General features: G+C 54.2%; 1 protein-coding gene across 3 annotated transcripts in view; it reads left to right on the forward strand.

Moving 5' to 3' along the window:
• The first annotated feature begins 244 nt into the window (after positions 1 to 244).
• LOC138811989 (trans-acting T-cell-specific transcription factor GATA-3) overlaps positions 245 to 21,381 on the forward strand; it is a 31,334-nt gene continuing 10,197 nt past the window's right edge. Inside the window, exons 1-5 of one of the 3 annotated variants that reach the window (XM_069999939.1) lie at positions 245 to 382; positions 660 to 759; positions 10,811 to 11,493; positions 13,972 to 14,508; positions 19,955 to 20,100. In XM_069999939.1, the coding sequence (XP_069856040.1) occupies positions 11,253 to 11,493; positions 13,972 to 14,508; positions 19,955 to 20,100 (924 nt within the window). In that variant the 5' untranslated portion in view covers positions 245 to 382; positions 660 to 759; positions 10,811 to 11,252. Of the gene's footprint in view, positions 383 to 659; positions 760 to 10,108; positions 10,364 to 10,810; positions 11,494 to 13,971; positions 14,509 to 19,954; positions 20,101 to 21,381 lie in introns of those variants that run through there. The other 2 variants (XM_069999940.1, XM_069999938.1) reach the window with 2 other exon arrangements.

Consider the following 21,381-nt stretch of genomic DNA (forward strand, 5'->3'; position numbering starts at 1 on the left):
TTAGGACCCCCTCCGCTCCCTCTCCTAAACCTCCAGTCTGGACCCCCAGGGGTGGACATGCGTCCCTACCTCGCCTTGTACGGTGAGTGCCTAGAACTCAAGCCCAAGCCCCGAGTCCTGCTCCTAAACCAGAGCCAGAGGCAGTGGGGCCGGCCAGCCTCAGAAGGGTACAGCCTGGGGTTAGTTGGCTCCTCCACCGATCATTACTGGGGGCACCCCTTGGTGCACCTATCGAGTTCCCCACTTTTTCCAGAAGAGGCCGGAAACATGTCACCACCGCGTTTATACTGAACGTTAACCACCCAGTCCACGCCAGGGCTGGTGACATGGATGGTGTTCGTTGCAACCCCACGAGAAGACGAGAAGACGGTGGGCTGGCTCGGTGGGTGTTTTTCCCCCAGGTTTCAGGTTTTCAGGCCGTCTTTCTTGCCAACCCCCCTCGACTCTCCCCGTGTCAGAACCCGCCCCCCCTCCATGTGCGGTTTGCGTGTTTGCAAAGGGGGTGAAATTGATTCCCTCCCTCTTTCTCCTTCTCCCCCTCCCTTTCCCCCTGCGCAACCCGGAAGAGCTCGGCTCTCCACAGTGAGGGGGGGGGAGGCGGAGGGGAGGGGGCTCCCCGCAAGGATGCACAGCACCCAGCTTTTACCTCTCGCTGGAAGCCCGCCGGAGCTGCAGTGAGCACTTCCAGCGGCGACGACCGGCGGTGGCCATCTCTCCCCGTGTCCCCTCTGCCTGCGGAGACCCCCGCTCGGCGGCCAGGTCAGTGAACACGGCCCGCTCCCGTCCCCCTCTGCCCTCCCAGCCCGGCTCCACGTGGAGGGAATTAGGAGGAGCTCCCACCTACCACGGGCACCGCGGCCTCGGCCAGAAAGTGAACTAGACCTCGCTCCTCCTCATTGTTCCTTCTGATGCCCGGGGAAATCCTTTGCTTTCTGCTGTGACCTTGGGCGTGCGGGCTGTGTGAGCGGGTGGATGTTCTTGTTGGGAAGAAACGAGCTATTAGAATTAGGGATGCAGAAGAAAAAAAAAAAGGCTGGAGGAGAAATCAACACTGGTGGCAATGCATAGCAAGGGCCTGACACATATTTACAGAGAGAGAGAGAGAGAGAGAGAGAGAGAGACAGAGACAGAGACAGAGACAGAGACAGAGAGACACAGAGACAGAGACAGAGGGGGGGAGGCGAATTGGAGAAAATAACCCATTTGCTCAGGTGCCTCCTCTAAAGGAAACTGCAATGTCCCAAGCGTCACTTGTGTGTTTATTTTGCTCTGCTTACAAGTGTATGTGTAGGCTCATTGTCTCTGCATATAATTAAGGATGCAGCTGTGAGCAGTATGATAAAAGTTGCAGCCCAGATGTGCCGGCATGGCCTCGGGGCACTGGTGGTCAGAAGATCCCTCGACTTCTAGAAGCGCTCTGAAGTGGGTGAAAGGGGGGGAAAACCCATCTTCCCTAAAAGAGAGACTGACCAAAGGCTGTGAGGAATGGGAGGGGCAGGGAGGACATACTATAGACTTTCTTCTGGATGCCAGATCGCCAAGACTTTACTGAGAGAGAGTTTCTCTAGGAAGACAAGGTTGAAAGGAAAGGTGGGGGAGGGAAGAGGGAATGGTAAATCTGTGTAGGGCGAGTTGCTTTTATATACATCATTTCTTCCTCTTGCTTACCAAAGGGTGCCTGAGGAAAGGGACATCGGTGCTTCTAGTCTGTTCAGCTCAAGGGTTGGAAGTGGGCCTACCTCCCTAGGTTTGGTTCCTGTATTTCCACACCCTGCTCACCAGGACTCTGAGATTGGGGGGTGGAGGTTTAAGAACTTTGAAGAGGTGAATGATAAAGTAAGCATTCCTACAGCTTTCCCACTTCTTTACTGGTTGCTCAGGAAAAAGTAGTGCTGGTGGTCTTGGTGAGCTGTTCTGCCCTTGGCAGGCTGGGAGGGGTGAGTTGCAGCCGGAAAGGATTGAGTGTTTTCAGGGGTCTTTCCTGAATGAGGTGCTAGGCGATCCCCGCTCCCCGCTGCTGTTCGTGGGGGAGTTCGGGCTTTCCCATGTCATGTTTGTGCTATTCGGAAGAGCGTTGTGTTCTGCAGGTTTGAACCAGGTTGTGATGTGTATAGGTTCAGAAAGACCAAGACTTGAAGTGGGTGTCCAGTCCCATGATTAGTGTCCAGCTGCCATGATTATTGATGGATACCCATATTTGGGGAGGGTGCAGAAGAACCAACTTCCAGGTTGAAGCGAGTTACTTTCTGAGGTTGCTGGCTAATGGCTGTGGTGCACCCGCTACCCTGCATAAGTTCTCTTTGCTCTGGAACTGTTTTGTCCCCTTTCAAAACCGGGGCACCATCAACCTGCATTTTCCTTCACGTAATGTTTTGACTCTGTCTTTTTGCAGAAGATATATGAGGTGGGGGCCAGGCAGGGCTACCTGGAACAGGTGAGCGTGAGTACCTCACATGCTGGTTTGATAAAGTCCTTCTATTGGGAAGTCAAGCAGCCTCGGGGAAGCAGGTACGTGGTAGCGGTAGCGGTGGTGGCTGAGAACAGCCCTGCACACCCCTCTTTCTGGTTATTTGTGTCCCGACACTGTAAGGAATGGGCTGAGAATTGGAGAGTCTGATAAAGGAAGGGGAGGGGTAGCACAGTATCCCCTGCTCTCTAGTTCTAGGTTATGGTTCATCACCTCTAGACTGCTGTGCTTGGTCCTTTTTTTTATTGGAGACATTTTCCCCAGAAGTGTGTGTGTCTCTCCCCTGGTTATGTCTTTGTTTGTAGCTGGAATATTTCTGATCGCTTTTTTCTTAACTGGTGGGATAAGGAGAGAGAGGGAGAGAGAGAGATTGAGAGGAGAGATTTGGGGCTGATGGCCCCCTTGGCTTGGCTGCTGGTCCAGCTGGGCTAGGGTCCTGTTGACTGGGTGCGGTTTAGAAGGGATAGGAGTGGAGGAAGCTTCCAGGCCATGCTGTCCGTTTGTAGTTGTTGAGGGCCTGCAGGCGCCCGTGAACCGATAGGCACTTGTGACTGGTTGCTGTTTTATTTCATGTAACAAATTGCTAGAGACCAGGAGGTGGCCGGGGGCAGAGAAAACCAGTGTGAGCAGGGATGCTTCATGGGAGGAGAGTCGCGAAGCCCCCGGACTGACCAAGAGCCAGGCAAAAGGGGAACAGGGAAATCTTGATCTTTACACCCTTGAGCCCGGCATAGTTGCTCAGCTTCTGCACTTAGGGTCTCTGTGCAACCAAAGGCACACACCCTTCGTGCTTTTAAAAAGCCAGCCCGTGGGGAGAGCTCCTGGATCCGAACAGAATTGCCCTCCCCAATTTTCCATCCACCCCACTGGAAACAACAACCCCCCCCCACTCCCCCCTGGCTGGTGGTGGTAGGTCGTCCCGCAGCAGTGGGGTGGGGGTGTTTTCCAGTTCCTCAGGCTTATCCAGAGGAGTGAACGCACATTACCCTAAGATACAGCCCGCCTTCTCCAGAAATGCCAGATTGGAGTGGCTGGTATAGAGCCGGCCAGGGCTGGGGCCGAGCCAGCGGCGGGGGCTCTGGAGCTGTGTGGCCAGCTGAAGCCCTGGGCAGTGTGGGGCAGGGACGAAGTGACCCGGGTCATCCGATCGGTACATCTCTCCCCGCCCCTCCTTCCAAAATGTGAGGTCCATGCTAGGTTCTACCTGGCGGCTCCCGAGCGTTCAAACTGGTGAAGCCGGCCTCCCTGGCTCGCCATTTCCCTGGGTGCTGGGGGGCGGTGGTGGTGGGAATCCTGGGTGCTTGGGCGGTTGAACCAGAGGCCTCCCTAGAGGAGAAGCGTCGAGTGCCAGGCTGGGAACTGGAAAGCTGCTCGCAGTCTGGGGGAGCGGGCCAGTCAACCCTTCCTGTTCGCTCCACCGAGAAGCCAAGGAGGGAGCAAGAAATGGGAGCCGAACCTTTCCTCCGTTGAAACGCCTTCCTTTGCCTTCTGGGGTGGGGGGTAGGAGTTCTTCCCCTCCCCACTCCAACTCCTGGCTTCTCCGGGGTACACCCCCTTACGTGAGCAAGGTCACACCCCAAAGCAGAAATCGCCGTCTTGTCTTCACCCCGTCCGAACCCCCACTTCACTACCCCCCCTTGCCTACTCTATTTTTTTTATCTTATCTCTCAGCAATCAAGGGGTTTTCTCAGCCGGGGGAGGGGGAAGATGGTAGTGTCAGGGGGAAGGACCAACATCCCACGAAGCTGAGGGCCCCAACCCCGGCTGGGGATGGGGGGGGGCGGAGTTCGAGGAGTTAATCTTCGGGCGCATCTCTTCTCTCTTTGACTCTCCGAGTCGTTTGCTGCTTCTCTTGGCCTGGGCGGGTTTCCTTCCGAGGTTTCAACGTTGATAGATGAATAAGCAAAAAAGGGGGGGGGGAGAGAAAAAAAAGATAAAAACAATAAAAGAAAGAAAAAGAGTAAATCAAACCACATATCACCCCCAAAACGATGGCTCATTTCCCAGCCAAGGCAGACCCCAGGGCGAGTGGGCGCCCGCAGACGCCTTTCCCACCTCCAACCCACCTTCCGCTGACTAGTGAGTTTTGGGGTAACTCATCCTCCATCTTTCCCCAATTTCCCCGATCGCTGCTTTTGTGTTTCGTCTTTCTTTTCTTAGATCTGGATAGATCTCCAGCCAACATGGCTCACTGCCTCCTCTCTCCACACATCACATTGTTTGATGTTTCTCCCCCGCTGGCATTTCATCTCACGCGGGAACGTGAAAAGGGGGTGGCGATATAGAATATATATATATACACATATATGTAGATAGAGATATATAATTGAACCTGTGCTGTCCGGGGGGGCGCCCCGCCGGAGCGGGGGGTCTCCAGCGGTTTCAACCCGCGCAGCCAGGGCCCAGAGGTGGCGCCTTGGGCCGTGTCCCCGGCGTAACCTTCGGCCGGGCAGCCGGCGAGCTGTTTATACAGCTTTACCTGTGCTATTCTCGTATCCAGTAAAAATCCTCGCCGGGCCACGGTAACCTAATCCGCGGTGGGCCGCGGCTGAGGAGGGGGTAGAGTCTGGCTCGGGAGCAGAGGGAGGTGTTTACGCCACACAAGCAGGGGTCTCTCCTTTGCTCCTCCTACCCCCTTTGGGAAGCTAGAACGGACTAGGTGGCCCAGGTCGGGGCGGGGGTGGGGGGGGGAAACGGCCCAGAAATCAAAGAAAGAAAGGCCGATTTCCATTTCCAGCGTTCTGGGCTTTTATTCACCAGGCACCGGGGACACGCGCGGCGGCCGCAGCCCGGGCGCGCACAGCCCAAAGGCACCGGCGATCCCCTGGCGCACAACTGGATTTAGAGAAGGCCAAGGACGGGGTTTCCTTGCCGGGCCTGTCTCACGTGGCTCTCGCCTAGGTCTCCCCTCTGATCACATCCGCTCCATAAACAAAGCAGGCCAGCAACAGAACCAGCACAGCCCCAACTAGACCTCCCCTAAGCGGGCAGCAGCAGCCCCGGCCACTCGGTGAGAGCGCACGAGACTGGGCTGCAGGCAGCGCACGACTCGAATTAAAAGCCTCTCGGTGGTTATTGTCTCTGGCTAATTGCTCCAACAATAGCCACCGTTAAAGATGGAGACACCAAGTTAAAGGCCCCGCCGCCGAGCCGCACACTGTTGGTTCTCAAGTCCCACACGATTGATTTGCGCCCGGGCCCCCACCGATCACTTTTGCAGACCGCCTGGCAGAGAACTCGGTTTTGGTTGAAGGGGCGGCGGCGGCGGCGCCGGCCTCGACACCTCTTGCCCTCCACTTCCTCCCCAGACGCTCAGAGGACCCTGGTCGTTTCGCACCGTTTTTATTGACCGATCGAAGATGGATCGAGCTGTACCAGGACGCTTCCCCGAGCCCCGGCTCGCCGGAGCCCCGGGTTGGTCTCTGGTTTCGGGCCTCCGGTGCGGCACCGCGCCTTCACCATCTTCCCCCCCCCCCGCCCCCTCTGCCTCCAGCCCTGCAGGTTCCCCGGGCTGCATTTCAGTGCTTAACCGTGCGTCCGGGTCCGCCCCAGCCGGCGCCGCGGCTCCGGGGGGGAGGGACGCGACGGCGCGGCCCGGCTCCGCTTCTTTCTCCAGCTTGCAAATATTTGCTGCCTCGCTGGAAATCCGACTATTTCGCGCGCGCTCGACTTGCAAAGTCCTTAAGTAAACACGCTCAAATGACCGCCCCGGGCGGTCCGAGGCACGCTCCCCACCCCGGCGCTGGATTAGTAACTTTAGGACTTCGACCCCCGGGCTCCGCTGTGCCGGTTACCCCGGGCGGGCAGCGCTCACACCCCGAGGCTACGCCTTCCCCGCGTCTCGGCCCCGCGGAGCTCGCCTGGATGCGCTAGGCGCCAGGCTCGGGTGGGTGACGCCGCCGCCGCCGGCTGCGTGGATTTCCGCCTTTCTGGGTCGCCCCCCCCCCCCACGCCGAGCCCCAGGGCTGAGGCTGCGGAACCTGCTCCACCTCCTGGAACCCAGGAGGCCTCCAGTTTCTGTTCCCCCTTTCCGTGGAGATGGGGGGTCTCCCCGGGCCCCAGGAGGGGCGGGTGGGAGGGACCTGCACACGGGGCATGTGTGTGTGTGTGTGTGTGTGTGTGCGCGCGCGCGCGGGGCGTGGGTGTCTCAGTTTATTCCTAACCCAGAAGAGACTCCGTTTCTTACCCTCTCCCCAAGAGGGCACACATACCCCGCTTAACTTGATGCCTGCAACTGCCTCTTGGAGGCCCGGGCCTGCGGTGGGCCAAGTTGGCTCACCCTGCGCCCTGGCTCCTGAATCCCCGCTTCTCGGAGGGCGGTGGATGCGCCCTCATCCGCGCGGCGCTAGGGCGCTGGACTCCAGGTGTCCAGGGCGTCTCTTAGACCCTTCCCCTGGCGAGGGAGGTTTCTTGCCCTCACAGGACCTGGGTCTCCCCTCACCCCGCTCCCCCAAAGCATCGGTGCTGGTGGCATCCTTGGTGGGCCCTCCTCCGTCCTCCGCGAGAGGTCAGGTCGGCCGCAGGAGGAACTCGCTACACCCAAGCCCCGACCCGAGTGCTTGGGGAGGGGTCTCGTCAGGTCTGCAGGAGGGAGCTGTTGGGTCTCCACTGGAGACCCGGAGCAGCTTGGTGGGCACCGGCAACTGAGAATCGGGGCCACCTTTCTCTCCTTCCACCTCCCCTGTCCCAGCCTCGAGCCCTCTCCCCTCCCCCCTGCCCGCCCAGAGTGCAGGCAGCTCGGCCTGCGTTTGCCGGCTAGGCGGGTCAGGCCGGCGCCTGGCCTGACCCAGACCCCCGCAGCCTGGCTCCCCGCCTCAGGCCACGCGCCGCAGCTTCGCCCTCCTCGATCCCTTCCCAGCTTCCCCCCCTTCCTTCCCCGAGGGTCCCGGAGCCGACCTCAGCCTTCCCTCCTCGGCAGCCCCCTCCCCTCCTTTCCCTGCCCCCCCCCCATCTGTGCTTCTGACTCTGGGGCTGGGCCCGTGACGTCAAACCCAGTGTGGCGTCGGCGAGACTGGCCGGCGCGGGCCATCAAAAGAGCAACGTCCTCTTACCCAATTACCCACTGTCAGTCCGGGAACAGGGGCGGACCGGCTGGGAATTACATGTTAAATACCCCCTGCAGGCTGGTTCCATTACCTCGGGCATCGAGTCCCAGGCCCCCCAGCCCCTCTCTGCCAGCCTCAAACCACCCAGACCCACAGGGGCCTTTAGATCATTTATTTTTCCAAGGATGGGGGTCGCCCTCCTGTACCCTCAGTGCAGCCGGACTCCGCACGCAGTGATTGAATTAAAACGAATGCTCCTGCCCCCTTCCTCGTTATCAGAGAGGCGCCCCAACACTGGAAGGCCTCCTTTGCCAAAGGTTTTCTTTTTTGTCTTTTCTTAGCCTCAGAAGTTAACATCTTCAAGTCCTGGCGTCGCCTCTCCACCCCAACCCCCTGCAGAGGATTGCCTCGCTTTAGTCTGTATTGTGTCCCTAGGTCTGGGTGTCAAAGGTGGGGGACCCAAGAGGCACATTTGGGGCTCTCCTGGAGAAGGTGAATTAGGATTGGGCGGCTTGGTATCGGGCCCCCCGGGATGGACTCGAGAAGCAGCACTTTTTATTTCTTCTTTCTTTCAATTTCTATCTTTAATCTTAATCCTGGGCCTCTTGGCAAAAATGTCCGTATGGTCGTCTCTTCTGGTTGCTGGAGTGGTTTCCGGCGGATGTTCGGCAGTAACTAAATAATTAAAAGGTTTTGAGAGCGCAGAGAGCTGGAGATGCGGGCAGCTGGACTGGCCCAGGAGGGGTGAGCGGTGAGAATAGAAGGAAAATCGATGCGCTTTTCCTAGGCCAAGACCAAGACCAAGCACAGGAGGCACGCGGGAGGAGATTTTTTCCCCCTTTTAATTAGGTGTTTTCTTTCTGTTCGGTATCTAGAAATTCAACCTCAATTTCAAACAAACCAGTTTTTAGGAAGATGGGGACTCAAGGTACAAATCCAAAACTAGGAGGGACCCATTCTTGCAAATAAAATGTCACTCATCTTTCTTTAAGAACCGTGTTTAAAAACAAGGCATTCCCCACAAGGCCTAGCCAAAAGGAACCCTTCTCGACTAAACCTGAGGCATGGCCTTCTCATAGATCGGATTTTTGAAAGGAGGAATTTTATGGGGGTAGAGGAATGGAAAAAGGAATAGCACATTTAAATCAGATAACCACCCAAACCAGGCCCTCAGCCCACTCCAGGGCATCATCCTCGCACTCATCGCCCTGGCGTGGTCCTGGGGACTCTTCTTTCTCTCCCCTGACCCTGTTCTCAGCCCTGTTTTTTCCCCCCCCCCCCCCCAGGGTGGCTGCAGAAGCCGGAGCGCCACTAGGGGATGCAGTGGCTCAAAGGACCGAGCCGGGCCGCAGAGGTTGGAGCCCGCCAGCGGGCCAATTGCGGCCCGGCCACAGTCTCGCCCGCTGATTGGCCATTACCTAGCCACGCCCCACCAAACCACGCCCCTTTCCACGAGGCGCCTGGGAGACGCGCTCCTTTAGCCTAGAGCCGCGCCTGGGGCAGACTGTGGTCCAGAGTCCCGCTGAGCCCGGGAGGTCTCCGGGAGGCAGGGGTGTGTGGGGTGGGGGTTGGGGGGGGATAGGGAGAGATCGGTGGAGGGGTCGCGTTCCAGAGCTGAGGGAGAAATGCCGGGAGCCCGAGTCAGGAGGAGGCTGCGGGCAGGGCGGAGGAAAAAGTTCTGCCACCGGAGTGCAGACCTAGTTAGTTCTACTTTGGGAGACCTGTGAGTCCCAGCGGCCCCCCCCCCCCAGCTCTTTCCCGCCATCCATCACTCTCATCATCGCTCGAGTCTGAAGCACACACATCGATTACAAATATTATTAGGTCTGGAAAGAACAACTGCAACAGCTGAGGCGTTTTCACCCGGGTCTGGTGAAAGCCCGGGGCCGGGGCCGGGGGGGGGGGGGGGGCGGATCCGATGGATCACGTACGCTCGGGTCCGCAGGCACCGATCCCTTTGGCCCGATTCCTCACCTTCTTAGGAAATTGGCCCAAGAGGGAAAAACATCTGAAAACACCTGGCCGGGAAACCTTCCCCCTCCTCCGATCGGTTTTACGTGCACGTAGCCCTAAACCTCCAATACCCTGGATGGAATAATAACAACAACCACCACAACAATATTTAATATGAAAAAAAGTTTGCCAATTAAAACAAATAAAAGTCTGCAGGAGGAAAGCCCGTGGGTCGAAATTAACTTTATGAATGGAGCCAGGCTGGTTTCAGGGGGACGGGAAACTCTTACCGAGAGCCCCCCAATGAATCGGTTTGGCCAAGGCTACATTTAAAGGGCCAGAGCGCCAATTCCCCTCCTGCCCGCCACCCCTTCCCCTCCCCTCCCCTTCCCCTCTCCTCCCCCCCCCTCCAACCCCAAACCCCAGCTGGCCTCGCCCACCCTGCCCGCGGCCCCTCCGCCCGCGGCCGCCCTCCGCGGCGCCCCTTTCCGGTCAGTGGAGGGGTGGGAGGAGGGGCGGCGGGGTGCGGGGTTGGGGAGGGGGGGAGGGGGAGGCGAAGTCCTGGAGCGGGTTTGGGTTGCAGTTTCCTTGTGCCCGCGGATCCTGTCCCCTCCTGCCGGCCTGCTCCTGGCTCCTCCCCCTCGGCGCGGATGACACTAGAACCTCCTTAAGTTGCGTCGCGCCACAGCTGTCTGCGAACACTGAGCTGCCTGGCGCCGTCTTGATACTTTGAGAAAGAATGCATTCCCTGTAAAAAAAAAATACTGAGAGAGGGAGAGAGAGGGAGAGACGAAAAGAGGGAGAGACGGAGCGAGCGAGGCAGAGCGAGCTACACGATCTGACCGAGCAGGTCACTCCTCCTCCTCCTCCTCCTTCTTCCCTGCTCCTCGCTACCCAGGTTGGTACTGTGACTTTTTTAAAAAAAATATGTATTTTAAAGTTTGTTTTTCTTCCCATCTTATTTGGGGAAGGGAACTTAACAAAATTAAAACGCAGTTCTTCTTTGGGGGGAAGGGGATCTTTTCTGAGGAGCTTGAAAGGAAGAGTCCCGGGACCAGTGTCCCCCCCCACCTCCTCCAAGGGAGGGACGTGTCCGAGGGGCAGGCAACCTCTCAGCCAGCGCGGGGCTCCCTCCGGAGACCTCTCCCCCCCCCTCCCCGGCTTGGCCCGGGGTGTCCTTCGGAGCCCGGCTGTCTGCCTCTCCAGCTCTGGGTCTCCGCGCGCGGGGTGCTGGTCCCGGGGTGCGCCGCGACTCGGGGAGGGGGGCGGTGTAGCCCTCCTCCAGAGACTCAGGTGTTTCCAGTCCTGGCCGGCTCACGCAGATCTCCCCTTCTCTCCCTTGCAGGTGATCCGAGGAAAGTCAGCCTCTGAGCGCCGGCGAGGAGCCCCCGTGGACGGAAGAACCTGATTTTCAGAATTCCAGCGTCCTCGCCTCCCTTTTAGGATCCCCCCCTCCTTTTAAATCTGCTAGATCTAGTTTGTGAATTTTTTCCTTCCTTGCTTCTCTCTCTCTCTCTCTCTCTCTCTCTCTCTCTCTCTCTCTCTCTCTCTCTCGCTCTCTCTCTCTCCAAACTATCATTGAAAGATTCCCCCCTCCCCCAATCCTTTCATTTGCCCACCTTTCCTTCCCAGACTTTGCGTTCTATCCACCCGTCAGCCAGCTCTCCAGCGCCCTCGGGGGCCTCCGACGGCCGCAGCCTCGCAGGCCGATCGCCCTTCGCTTCTTCCCTCCGCGCGCGCGCGCGGGTTCCGGGCCCCGGCGAGAGGGCGCGAGCGCAGCCGAGGACATGGAGGTGACGGCGGATCAGCCCCGCTGGGTGAGCCACCACCACCCCGCCGTCCTCAACGGGCAGCACCCGGACACGCACCACCCCGGCCTCGGCCACTCCTACATGGACCCGGCGCAGTACCCACTGCCCGAAGAAGTGGATGTACTTTTTAACATCGACGGTCAAGGCAACCACGTCCCGTCCTACTACGGAAACTCGGTCAGGGCCACGGTGCAGAGATACCCTCCGACCCACCACGGTGAGTCCGCCCCCCGTCGCCCGGGGACGCCTCGGCTCCTTGGCGCCCGCTGCGCTCGGCCCGGCCCGGCCCGGCTCGGCTTCCCTGGGGTCGGGGGAGGAGGCAGGGAGGCTGAGATCAAGCGAAAGCCCCTGAGTGCTGTTACTGGTTTATTTGAAAGAAAGAAAAAAAAAAAAACAATCGGAGCCCGGAAATGGGCGCCGAAGGCGTCTCTGTTGTTGCTCTGAGTGAGTTCTGATTAAAAAAGAGAGAGAGTCTGGGCCGGCGTCTCTCCCGGCCGGGGTCCCCGCGGCCCGGCGCTCACCTGGCGGGTGCCAGCGTGCGCCCGCAGGTAGTGCGGCCCGGGAGGTCCCCGCCGCGGGAGGCCGGCCTCTCTCTATCCTGGGCAGCCTGGGCGAGGCCCGGGCTTCCCGGCCAGGCCCGCCGGGAGAATCCGCTCTCCCACACGGCTTTCAGGTAGCCCGGTGTCTCCTGGGGTTGTCCTAGGGGTGGTTGCGGCTAGCACCCCTCAAATGGTTTGCGCCTGCTTGTAAGACCACCTCCCCCCCCAAAGATGTATTTATTCTCACTTCTGTCTTTGACCTTTTCCCCAAACTCCCAGTGCATTTGGGTTCTTAACGCTGATCTCCGCTTCCTCTTGGGGGGGGGAGGAGGACTGGATTTCGGGGACTGATCGGGGCTAGGAGTTGAGACTACTTACTGTCTTTTAAGTTGGGAGAGATGTTGGGATTCCTGATACCCGGCTCCACAGAAATTTTCAGGCCCGCAGTTGCAGCCCTGCCTGGCTTTCTCACCTCCGGCCTACACCGGCCCCTACACCGGCTCTCCTCTAAAGGTTTAGGATAGAAGCACCAGCTTTTTTTTTTTTTTTAAAGGTAGGAGTAATTACCATCTCTTTCCTCACCTGGAGAAGTTTAGAAGCGTTCTGAAATGTTAAAGAAAAAAGAAAAATCCAATGTTGTGGGTTTTTAAGAGGAGGGGAGCAAAACTGGAAGTTTGTTCTCAAAGGAAAAAAAATACTTGCAAAATGTCAGGGGGAGAAGAGGGAGGTGTTCTATCTCTAGCCAGCTGGTGGTCTGCTGTGGTCCCCTAACTGAAGAGTTGCCTTTGGTTTGCCCAGGATCACAGAGCGTAAGCCTAGTTGCTGAGCTGGGAGCAGGCTTCCTCAGCCCTGCTTTAAACAATACTATGTGCAGATCGGGTGCCCTTTTTGCCCATGCTCTGCCGATTAGCAGTTAAGTGGAAATGCGGTAAATGCAGCTTTAATATTACTTACTCTACTACTTCCTGCATTAAGATGAATCTTAAGTCTTGCTCTTCAGAGAACTCTCCATCCCCCTCCGCTCTCCTCCCCTTCCTCTGCTCTGTCTTAAGATTTTTTTTTTAGTTTCAGTATTGTTTTTGATGGTTGACTAGAAAGAACGTCAAATTGTGAGGCAGGTAGATCAATAAGAGTGTGGAGGTTTTCACTTGCAGTTTACATCTATCCTCTGAGTGTGGCCTTGTGCAAGTTATGGCTACTTTAAAACTTGTGTGTTTTTAAACCAAGGCTAAACATACTTGGGTCTGAGTCACCGTGGTTGAAAATAGACACATGAACTGGAATTTGGTGTCTCAGGTGAAAATTCACATATTGCCCTCATAGTACTGTGGCTTTGGATGCTACGTGGGGATTGTGTTTAATTTTCTTCTCCTTCAAGATTGGGGAGTGTGAGGAACAGAATTTAAAAAAAACAACAAAATACCACCCCAGAATTCAGCATTGGGAGGCTCGGGCGCAATGCACTAACCTTTGCAAATCTTACTTTAGGCGTTTCGAAGTGGCCGTACCCATTTTGAGCAAGTACCAAATCTCAGGGTGAAATTAAGCTAAAATGAGCCCAATCTTCTTCCCCAAGTGTGGGCCTTGCACTGGGCGCTGGGAGCCGGGCCTCTGGGCCTCTCTTTAGGGTGGAGGGAATTCTGCCGTCCAGCTCTGGTGTGGGCCAGCCTGCACTTCAACCATCATCATTCACAGCTGACTCTCTTATCAGGCTGCCTGGGATTAAGTCTGGGATGGGGTGGGCAGGGGTTTGGGGGGGGGGAGGACGCCTCTGGTCCAATAAATCAAGTCAGATTCTATGAAGAGGGCCCTAAGGAACGTGATTTAGACCGTGTATCCGGGAGAGGCCAAAGAAGCCCAGGGACTTTTCCCCAGCCCTTCCTAGCTAGCACCTCTGTCCTGCCTGGTACAGGCCTTTGGTGGTGCAGAATTGGGCCACTCATGGGTGTGGGGATGGGCAGATGGGCCAAGTCAGCCTCTTACCCCCAGTGTGTGCTGCCGGCCAGGGACTCCAGACATCGGGGAGTAGTAGGCCTGGATTTGGGGTCGGGAGGCTGAGGGGGGCCACCCGGGGGAAGATTGGAGGTGCGCTGTGGCTCACAGGTGTCCCTCTCTCCGGTCCCCTCTTCTCCCCTCCCCTCCCCGTGGCACCACAGGGAGCCAGGTGTGCCGCCCCCCTCTGCTGCACGGATCTCTGCCCTGGCTGGATGGCGGCAAAGCCCTGGGCAGCCACCACACCGCCTCGCCCTGGAACCTCAGTCCCTTCTCCAAGACGTCCATCCACCACGGCTCCCCGGGGCCGCTCTCCGTCTACCCCCCGGCCTCCTCGTCCTCGCTGGCGGCGGGCCACTCCAGCCCGCACCTCTTCACCTTCCCGCCCACCCCACCGAAGGATGTCTCCCCGGACCCGTCGCTGTCCACCCCAGGCTCCGCCGGCTCGGCCCGGCAGGACGAGAAAGAGTGCCTCAAGTACCAGGTGCCGCTGCCCGACAGCATGAAGCTGGAGGCCACGCACTCCCGCGGCAGCATGACCACCCTGGGAGGGGCGTCGTCCTCGGCCCACCACGCCATCACCACCTACCCGCCCTACGTGCCCGAGTACGGCTCCGGACTCTTCCCGCCCAGCAGCCTGCTGGGGGGCTCGCCCACCGGCTTCGGGTGCAAGTCAAGGCCCAAGGCGCGATCCAGCACAGGTAGGGCCCGCTGTTCCCTGAGATTCTTTTTTTTCCGCTTGCTCCCCACCTTTTTCCTCCTAAATCCAGGATGGGGCAAAAGAGGCCACCAAAGAGGTGTGTGCGTGTGTGTGTGTGTGTGTGTGTGTGTGTGTGTGTTTGGGGCTGGCCCAGCCCTTTGGCAATCTGCTTACTTCCAGTTCTTTTAGCTTGGAAAGAAATCTGGGGTGTCTTCCTATCTCCCCTACTTCTTTCCTGTCTTGGAAACTAGAGGTTGGGATGAGAGGGGGCGTCCCCCATTGATCTGGGGAAGGAAAATGAAAACCAAACCCCAAGTTATGCCTTCTCCTGATACACAGGACTTGTGGGTTCTGTCTGTAACCTTTACTCAGTTTCCAAGACCAAATGGAAGGCCCTGGGAATAAATCTGGAGTGTTTAAAGCTAAAACGAAACCTCCTCAAACCTAAACAAACACGGGTCCCTCCTGTGACCCCTTTGGCCTCTGTCAGTCTGGCTGTTCCTTGCTGGTCAGCTCAAAGAGGGACAGTGGGTGAATAGCAGGGGATAGTCCTTTTGAGAGACACATAGAAATAAAGGTGTGTGTGAGAGTTGGAGAAGTAGGCAGATACGCAGCAAAAACAGCTCACATTCTCTGCTTGGAGGAAAAGCGACTCAGCTCAACTTGTGGGAACAGAAGGTGTCTTCAGGATGGGGACACTTGAATGAAATGCAGACGGTTCAGTTTCTTACCTAGAGTTGTATTTGTACAACCCTCAGTGCCAGCTTGGGCTGGAAGCTACCTTAGGACACATCCATTCCTCTGCTGGTGGGAAGCAGTGGAGATAGCAAAAGATTCTTCAGGTGTGTGCACGTTTCTGCTTCCTCCTCTACTTACAGAAAGCAAACCCTGTCTGGAAATCTGCTGCAGATATTGATCCTATTAGTGTAGTTGCTTGCACTCAATCATGTACACACAACTTTTTTTTTTTTTGCTTTCAAAATAAGATGATGATGATCTGTCATCAGCTCTGTTTCTGATGGAAGCAAAGAAAGACAGGGATTCCCAAAGATGAGACTGAATTGCAATTTTAGATAGGATTTTTGTGGAGATTTTTCTGTCCCCAGAAGTGTGTTCATTTCAGATGTTCATTTCTGAGCCACTCCAACTGCACCCCCCCCCCCATTCCATTAAAAAAAAGTCTATTGGTGAAAATCACTTGTCTTTTAAGAGTCTGGAAACTGTGGTGTCTCCAAAGCTCTGGTTTGGTAAACTTCAGAGGGAGGGGTCTAGGAACCCAGTGACCATAAGATCAGTTTTCAGGTTTTTTTTTTTTTTTTTTTTTTTCTTCTTCCAGGGTGACATTTACTCCGACTGCCTGAGCAGGACTGTCTCTATTTAGTTGATATGTTTTAGCTAATCCAATTATTTTCAGACTGCTGCACGCGACAGTTGCATTGTTTATCCTGAGCTAGGAACTTTAATAGAGTCCGGATGCGGTTAGGCTGACAGCAAAACTCAGACCTGCATGTTCAGTACATGAAAGTAGGCAGGAGAGAGAGGGAGGTAGGCTAGCTGGTGCAGTCAAATAAAGAAAGACAGAGGAAGGAGAAGAGGCAGGCAGTACCAGAGCGGTCCTTGGCAGGGAATGGGTTTTGGGGGTGGAGGAATGGAGAGAAATGGGGATACAGTTGGTTCTGACCCACACAACAGAGGGCTAAAATCACCGAGCAAGCTTGGGTGTTTTGAGGTTGCAATGGATTTTTTTTTTAAACCAAGTTCTCTTTCCTGGTACGGCTAGGAGGTTGAGGGGTGATCGTGGTCTCTGAGGTGTGTTTAGTGGTTGTAAGAGGGGTGGGGACGGAAACGGAGCGACTTTTCCAAAGGACTCTGGTCTCTTTGCCCTCATTTCTGCCTGTCCCTTCGATGGTGCACTTTCTGGCTCTGGTTTTAGTCTGTCCCCTTCTCTCACTTATCCCCCCTTCCCCCCTTAAGATAGTGAACTCAGTGGAAAGGGCCAGACAGCTGGAGTTTCCCTAAACCAAGGCTAGGAATAGCAGTATGCCTGTTGTAGTTTGTTTGGTGGAGGGGAGAGGAAGCCATTGAAATTTGGGTTTCTACTTCCTCCTCCTTATTCCTCTCTCAGGATCACAAGACCCAAGAGCAGTACACCTGGCCAGGGAGGGAGCTGGGCCTTTTTAGAGCCAGGAGGGGAAGGTTCCAGAAGCCCTTGGCCTGAAGAGGGTGGACTGATGAGAATTCTTTCTTGTGGAAGGGGTCCTTCCTTCCTTCCTTCTTCCTTCCTTCCTTCCTTCCTTCCTTCCTTCCTTCCTTCCTTCCTTCCTTCTTCCTTCCTTCCTTCCTTCCTTCTTCCTTCCTTCCTTCCTTCCTTCTTCCTTCCTTCCTTCCTTCCTCAGCTACTGAAGGAGAGGCAGAGAAGAGAGAGTTGTCAGGGTTGTTTCTGAGTTTTGGAACAACTGTTGCAGCTGTGGTTAGAGCACCTATTGCTTTTTTTTGTGTTTGTTTTTTTTACATCTAAGCTTTCTGTGCTGGGCTCTACCTTTACATATAAAAGATAAAACCTTTTTGCTTTCTTTCTCAGAGGGTCATTTCTCAGCTTTCCTGACCTCTATGGGCATGTTCCTCTCCATACTCTGGGAAAAAAAAAGTAATAATCCAATCTTCTTTCTACCCCTTCACTACCCAGTTTCAAGGTTTCTATCCAAAGCCCAACAGGCATTTATTTGAGAATGGCTATTGAATGTCAAGAGGCCTGCAAGCTCTGTGGTTCTTGTCACCTAAGAAAGGGGTGTCTGCCTGAGCGGCTGGTGGCAGGCAGGGGGTGAGAAGGGAGGAAGACAGAAAGCAAGAAAGAGTCGGGGCTCCATTAGGAAAATTGGCTGTGTGCTGAAGTCACAGAGTAGAAGCAGAGTTAGACAAGAGGAAAAGAAAAGCCCACAGAAGGCAATCGCAAACTTGCCGAGTGAATCAAGACAGAAAATTGCTCTAGTGTGCAGAGCCCCTGCCAATGAGCAACCGTTGCTTTGAAAAGGAAGCTGTCATCTCCCTCCTGCTTGACAAAAGGAAAGGAAATCAGCCTGGTGGTGTCAGCCTAGGAGAGCCTCCCGCTCCGTGCCAGGGTGCCTAGGAGCAGGGCAGCCATCCACGCTGTACTGAACCATGGTGGTCAGGTCATTGTGGTATTTTGCTGCTGTGGAGGGTGGAGGAAGCATGGAGCCAGTAGTAGGCTCTCCTATAGGGAAGGGATGATGTAGGTGATTCCTATCTGAGCTGGATAAGGAGATGCCCCTGGCAGGCCTAGCCAGGCCAGACCTGGGGCATTGGGCCCCACTCTGCTCAGGACCCTGGGCCTGCAACCTCCTGGCTCAGGCAGCTGCTGCACCTCTCGCCCACTCATGCCTTTCCTCTTTCCTTCACGCCTCCTCCATGTTCAGTCTGCCACATCCCTCAGGCTTTTGACCCCAAACAAAAGGGTCCTGGCTAGCACACAAACAAGCCTTTTTTAGAAAACATACTGCTGAGTGCCTAGGAAAGTGCCTTTGGCCTCTACATGCAAGCTTTTTAGATACTGTCCCAGAGATCTAGGACACAGGAAAGAGTAGACGCTAGGCTAAGGAGCTTTTAGATAGTGAAAAAAATATTCCTCTGTAGAATATGTATGTGTGTGTGTGTGTATATATATATATATATATATATATATATATATATATATATATATACATACACATACATTTAAATCAAACAAGAAATACACCATGACAGACTACTGGAAAAGATGGCAGACTTGGCTTTATTTGGGACTACAGGTCTGACCGAGGGTCTCATACTTGTTAGGCAAGTGCTCTGCCCTTTAAGCTCGGCCTCCTACACTCCCTTCTTCTGCCAAGGTTTGTAACCTTCCTGTAGAACTTCTCCTGCAGCAAGGCCACAGGTGTTTATGCCTGCCCCTAGTTCCCTCATTTTTGATCCGGGGACTTTCCAAAGGGCTGAGCTGCTAAGGCAGACTTGTTTTTCCCTTTTAGGGGAGTCCAAGTGCCTGTGGTCTTCTGGGGTGTCTCTCCCTACTCCAGCCTTCCTGCTAGGCTGATGTTAATTGATTTACTCTCTGGAGGCAAAGCAATCTGTAGGGCTCATTTTTCTTCCCTGTCTCCCACCTGATACTTGGGCCTGCCTCCATAGGAGATGAACCTGAGTTGTATTATTTTCTTGTGTAGGGAATTAGGGTCCTAGTTCCTTCTAGGGAATTCCTTGTCCTCCTTGCCCCTCCCCCAGCCAAAAATGTAGAGGAGATTCTTCTGAAAAGTATCGTCCTCTTCCTCTTATAGAAATCATTTTTTAAAAAATCACTTAGCAAATTCACCTGGGTGCATAATGGTAATTTAAAGGTGTTCCCCAACAAACTTCAGGGAAGTAAGTCCTGGGTGATCTCCAGTCCCAGTTCTGAGAATGAATGCAACAAGAAAAGCCCAGCCTATTTATTTGTGTGTGTAGCAAAAGAGAAACTGCAGGTAGGATTTGGCTAATGAACTGATCTACACCCTATCTTTGGCTAACTTGCTTCTACTCCGCATTCTCATTCTATCCCTTCTTTCCTGTCCTTTAGCCCACCTCTCTTCTTCCTGTCTTCTGGAATTCCTGTCTGAAGTTTGGCACTGTCTTTCCCTCTAGCAACCTCAGGCTGGACAAGCTAGGGCTTTCATTTACCCTCAACCCTTCTATCCGTGACTGGAAAGCTCTAGCATTTTCTAGAGAGACCCTGCTGGGTCTTAATCGGTTATGTTGGCACCAGAGACATTCACAATTTCATTTGGAAGTAAAATCTAAAGCTGTAGCAACTCAAATCAGTCAGTCAATTGATCAGTCTGTACATCTATTTATTATCTGTGTATCTATCTAGCCACTGATAATCTTTCCTTTTTCTCCATTCTGCTCTTCATTATTTAATCAATCTCTATAGTCAGACACAGTGATGATAACAGGTCACCTTTGTTTTTCTTTCTTTTCACTTGAGGGAGATGAAAAACATGTTCTGCTTTGTCACCATCTGTCCAGGGCTCAGAATTTTTCTTACAGAACTGTTTTAAGTTGAGATCGCTCTTTTCCTTTTTCTTTTTTATTCCCTGTCTGATCCTCCCCCATCAAGTCAAGTGGGCTGAGAAGAAGGCTCTGTGGTGGTGGTGTATTCATGTCCCATTTCTGCAGATGAGGTCTTTGAAATGCTTATGTCATGATTCTGGGCACCTTTAGAATGTCACTTAGAATGGCATGGGGATGTGTTGTGTGTGTGTGTGTGTGTGTGTGTGAGAGAGAGAGAAATGTGCCCCAAAAAGGGGAAAGAAAAAAATTAGTTTTCTTTTTTTTCTTTTTCCTCCTAATTCCACATATGGTCAGTCACCTTCCTGAGTTTCTTCCTTCCATTAGTGACCTATCTGTGGTCTTGTTTCCAGAAGGCCGGGAGTGTGTGAACTGCGGGGCAACGTCCACCCCACTGTGGCGGCGAGACGGCACTGGACACTACCTTTGCAATGCCTGCGGGCTCTACCACAAAATGAATGGACAGAACCGGCCCCTAATCAAGCCTAAACGAAGGCTGGTAAGTTCTTGAAGGACTGACCTCACATAGCCGTGTGTGTGTGTGTGTGTGTGTGTGTGTGTGTGTGTGTGTGTGTGTGTGTGCGCGCGCGCGTGCGCGCGTGTGCCCATGTGCGTGTGCACGCGCGTGTGTCTCCCATGTCCTCTCTCCAGGAAAGTAGCTTTGAACAGGAAACTGGCAGGACAGTTCAAAAACCATGTCCACTGGCTTAGGATAGTTCTTCTCCTCCTCTTCCTCCTCCTCCTTTTGTTTTCTCTCCCTTCCCTTCCTCTCCTCTCTTTTCCTTTCCTTTTCATTTCAGCCCTCATTTCAAATTACAGGGAAACTATTATTGTTGTCTTTTCCCCTTTCATCCTTTTATTTCACCAATTTTAAGACACTGACTTCTTAAAGTCAACAGCTAAAATCTATTTTCCAGTAGAATAATTGTACTTAGGAGGACACAGATAACTATTACTATATCAAAGTCACTATATCAAAGAACAGATAGTGAGTGTGAAGCCGGAGCCATCCAGAACATGTTCTGGAAGTAGGAGGAGGCCGGCTCTGAGAAAGTAACTGCAGACTGAGGACTGTGAGTGCATCTCTTCTGCTGTTTTAAGATTGATGGGGTCAATTAAGTGGATTTTAGAAGCAGTAACCACAGGGCCCATTGCACTCCCCCCCCCCCCCGCCCCCTGCTTTTTGGTTTTAGGAATGGAGGACTCTACAGAGGTAATTCCTGCGGGAAAAGTTTTGAGATTCCTGTCTTGCTTTTTGGAATGATAACACCTAGCATTTGATCTTATTTTGTGTTTGAACTTGCTATCTGAAGAGTGGTAGTTTTCCCTTCCTTCCTTCCTTCCTTCCTTCCTTCCTTCCTTCCTTCCTTCCTTCCTTCCTTCCTTCCTTCCTTCCTTCCTTCCTTCCTTCCTTCCTTCCTTCCTTCCCCTCTTCTCTCTCTTCTTTGAAATGCTTAATCATTAGGAATACTTGGCAAAATATGGTACTGTCATGCACTTACAAGGAAAACCAACAGACGGGTTTGTTTGTAAGGCTTGTCTTTGGAGTCATAGGCCAGATTGCATAGTGAATATGTAACAGACAAACAAAAGTGGGCTTGGTAGATGACAACTAACCACAGTCAAGAGATCAAAATGCTTTATGTGGTGTTGAAAGTTACCAAATGGAGAAGGGAGGAGGGGAATTCCCCTTGCAGATGAATGGATGAATTGGCATCCATCAGATTCTAAGATGGGAGGGAAAAATCCCCCAACAACCTTTGTATTCCTTTTAAAGCAT

Source organism: Dipodomys merriami, unplaced genomic scaffold (genome assembly GCF_024711535.1).
Source record: "Dipodomys merriami isolate MVZ:Mamm:240054 unplaced genomic scaffold, mDipMer1.0.p SCAF_554, whole genome shotgun sequence".
Classification (NCBI taxonomy): domain Eukaryota; kingdom Metazoa; phylum Chordata; class Mammalia; order Rodentia; family Heteromyidae; genus Dipodomys; species Dipodomys merriami.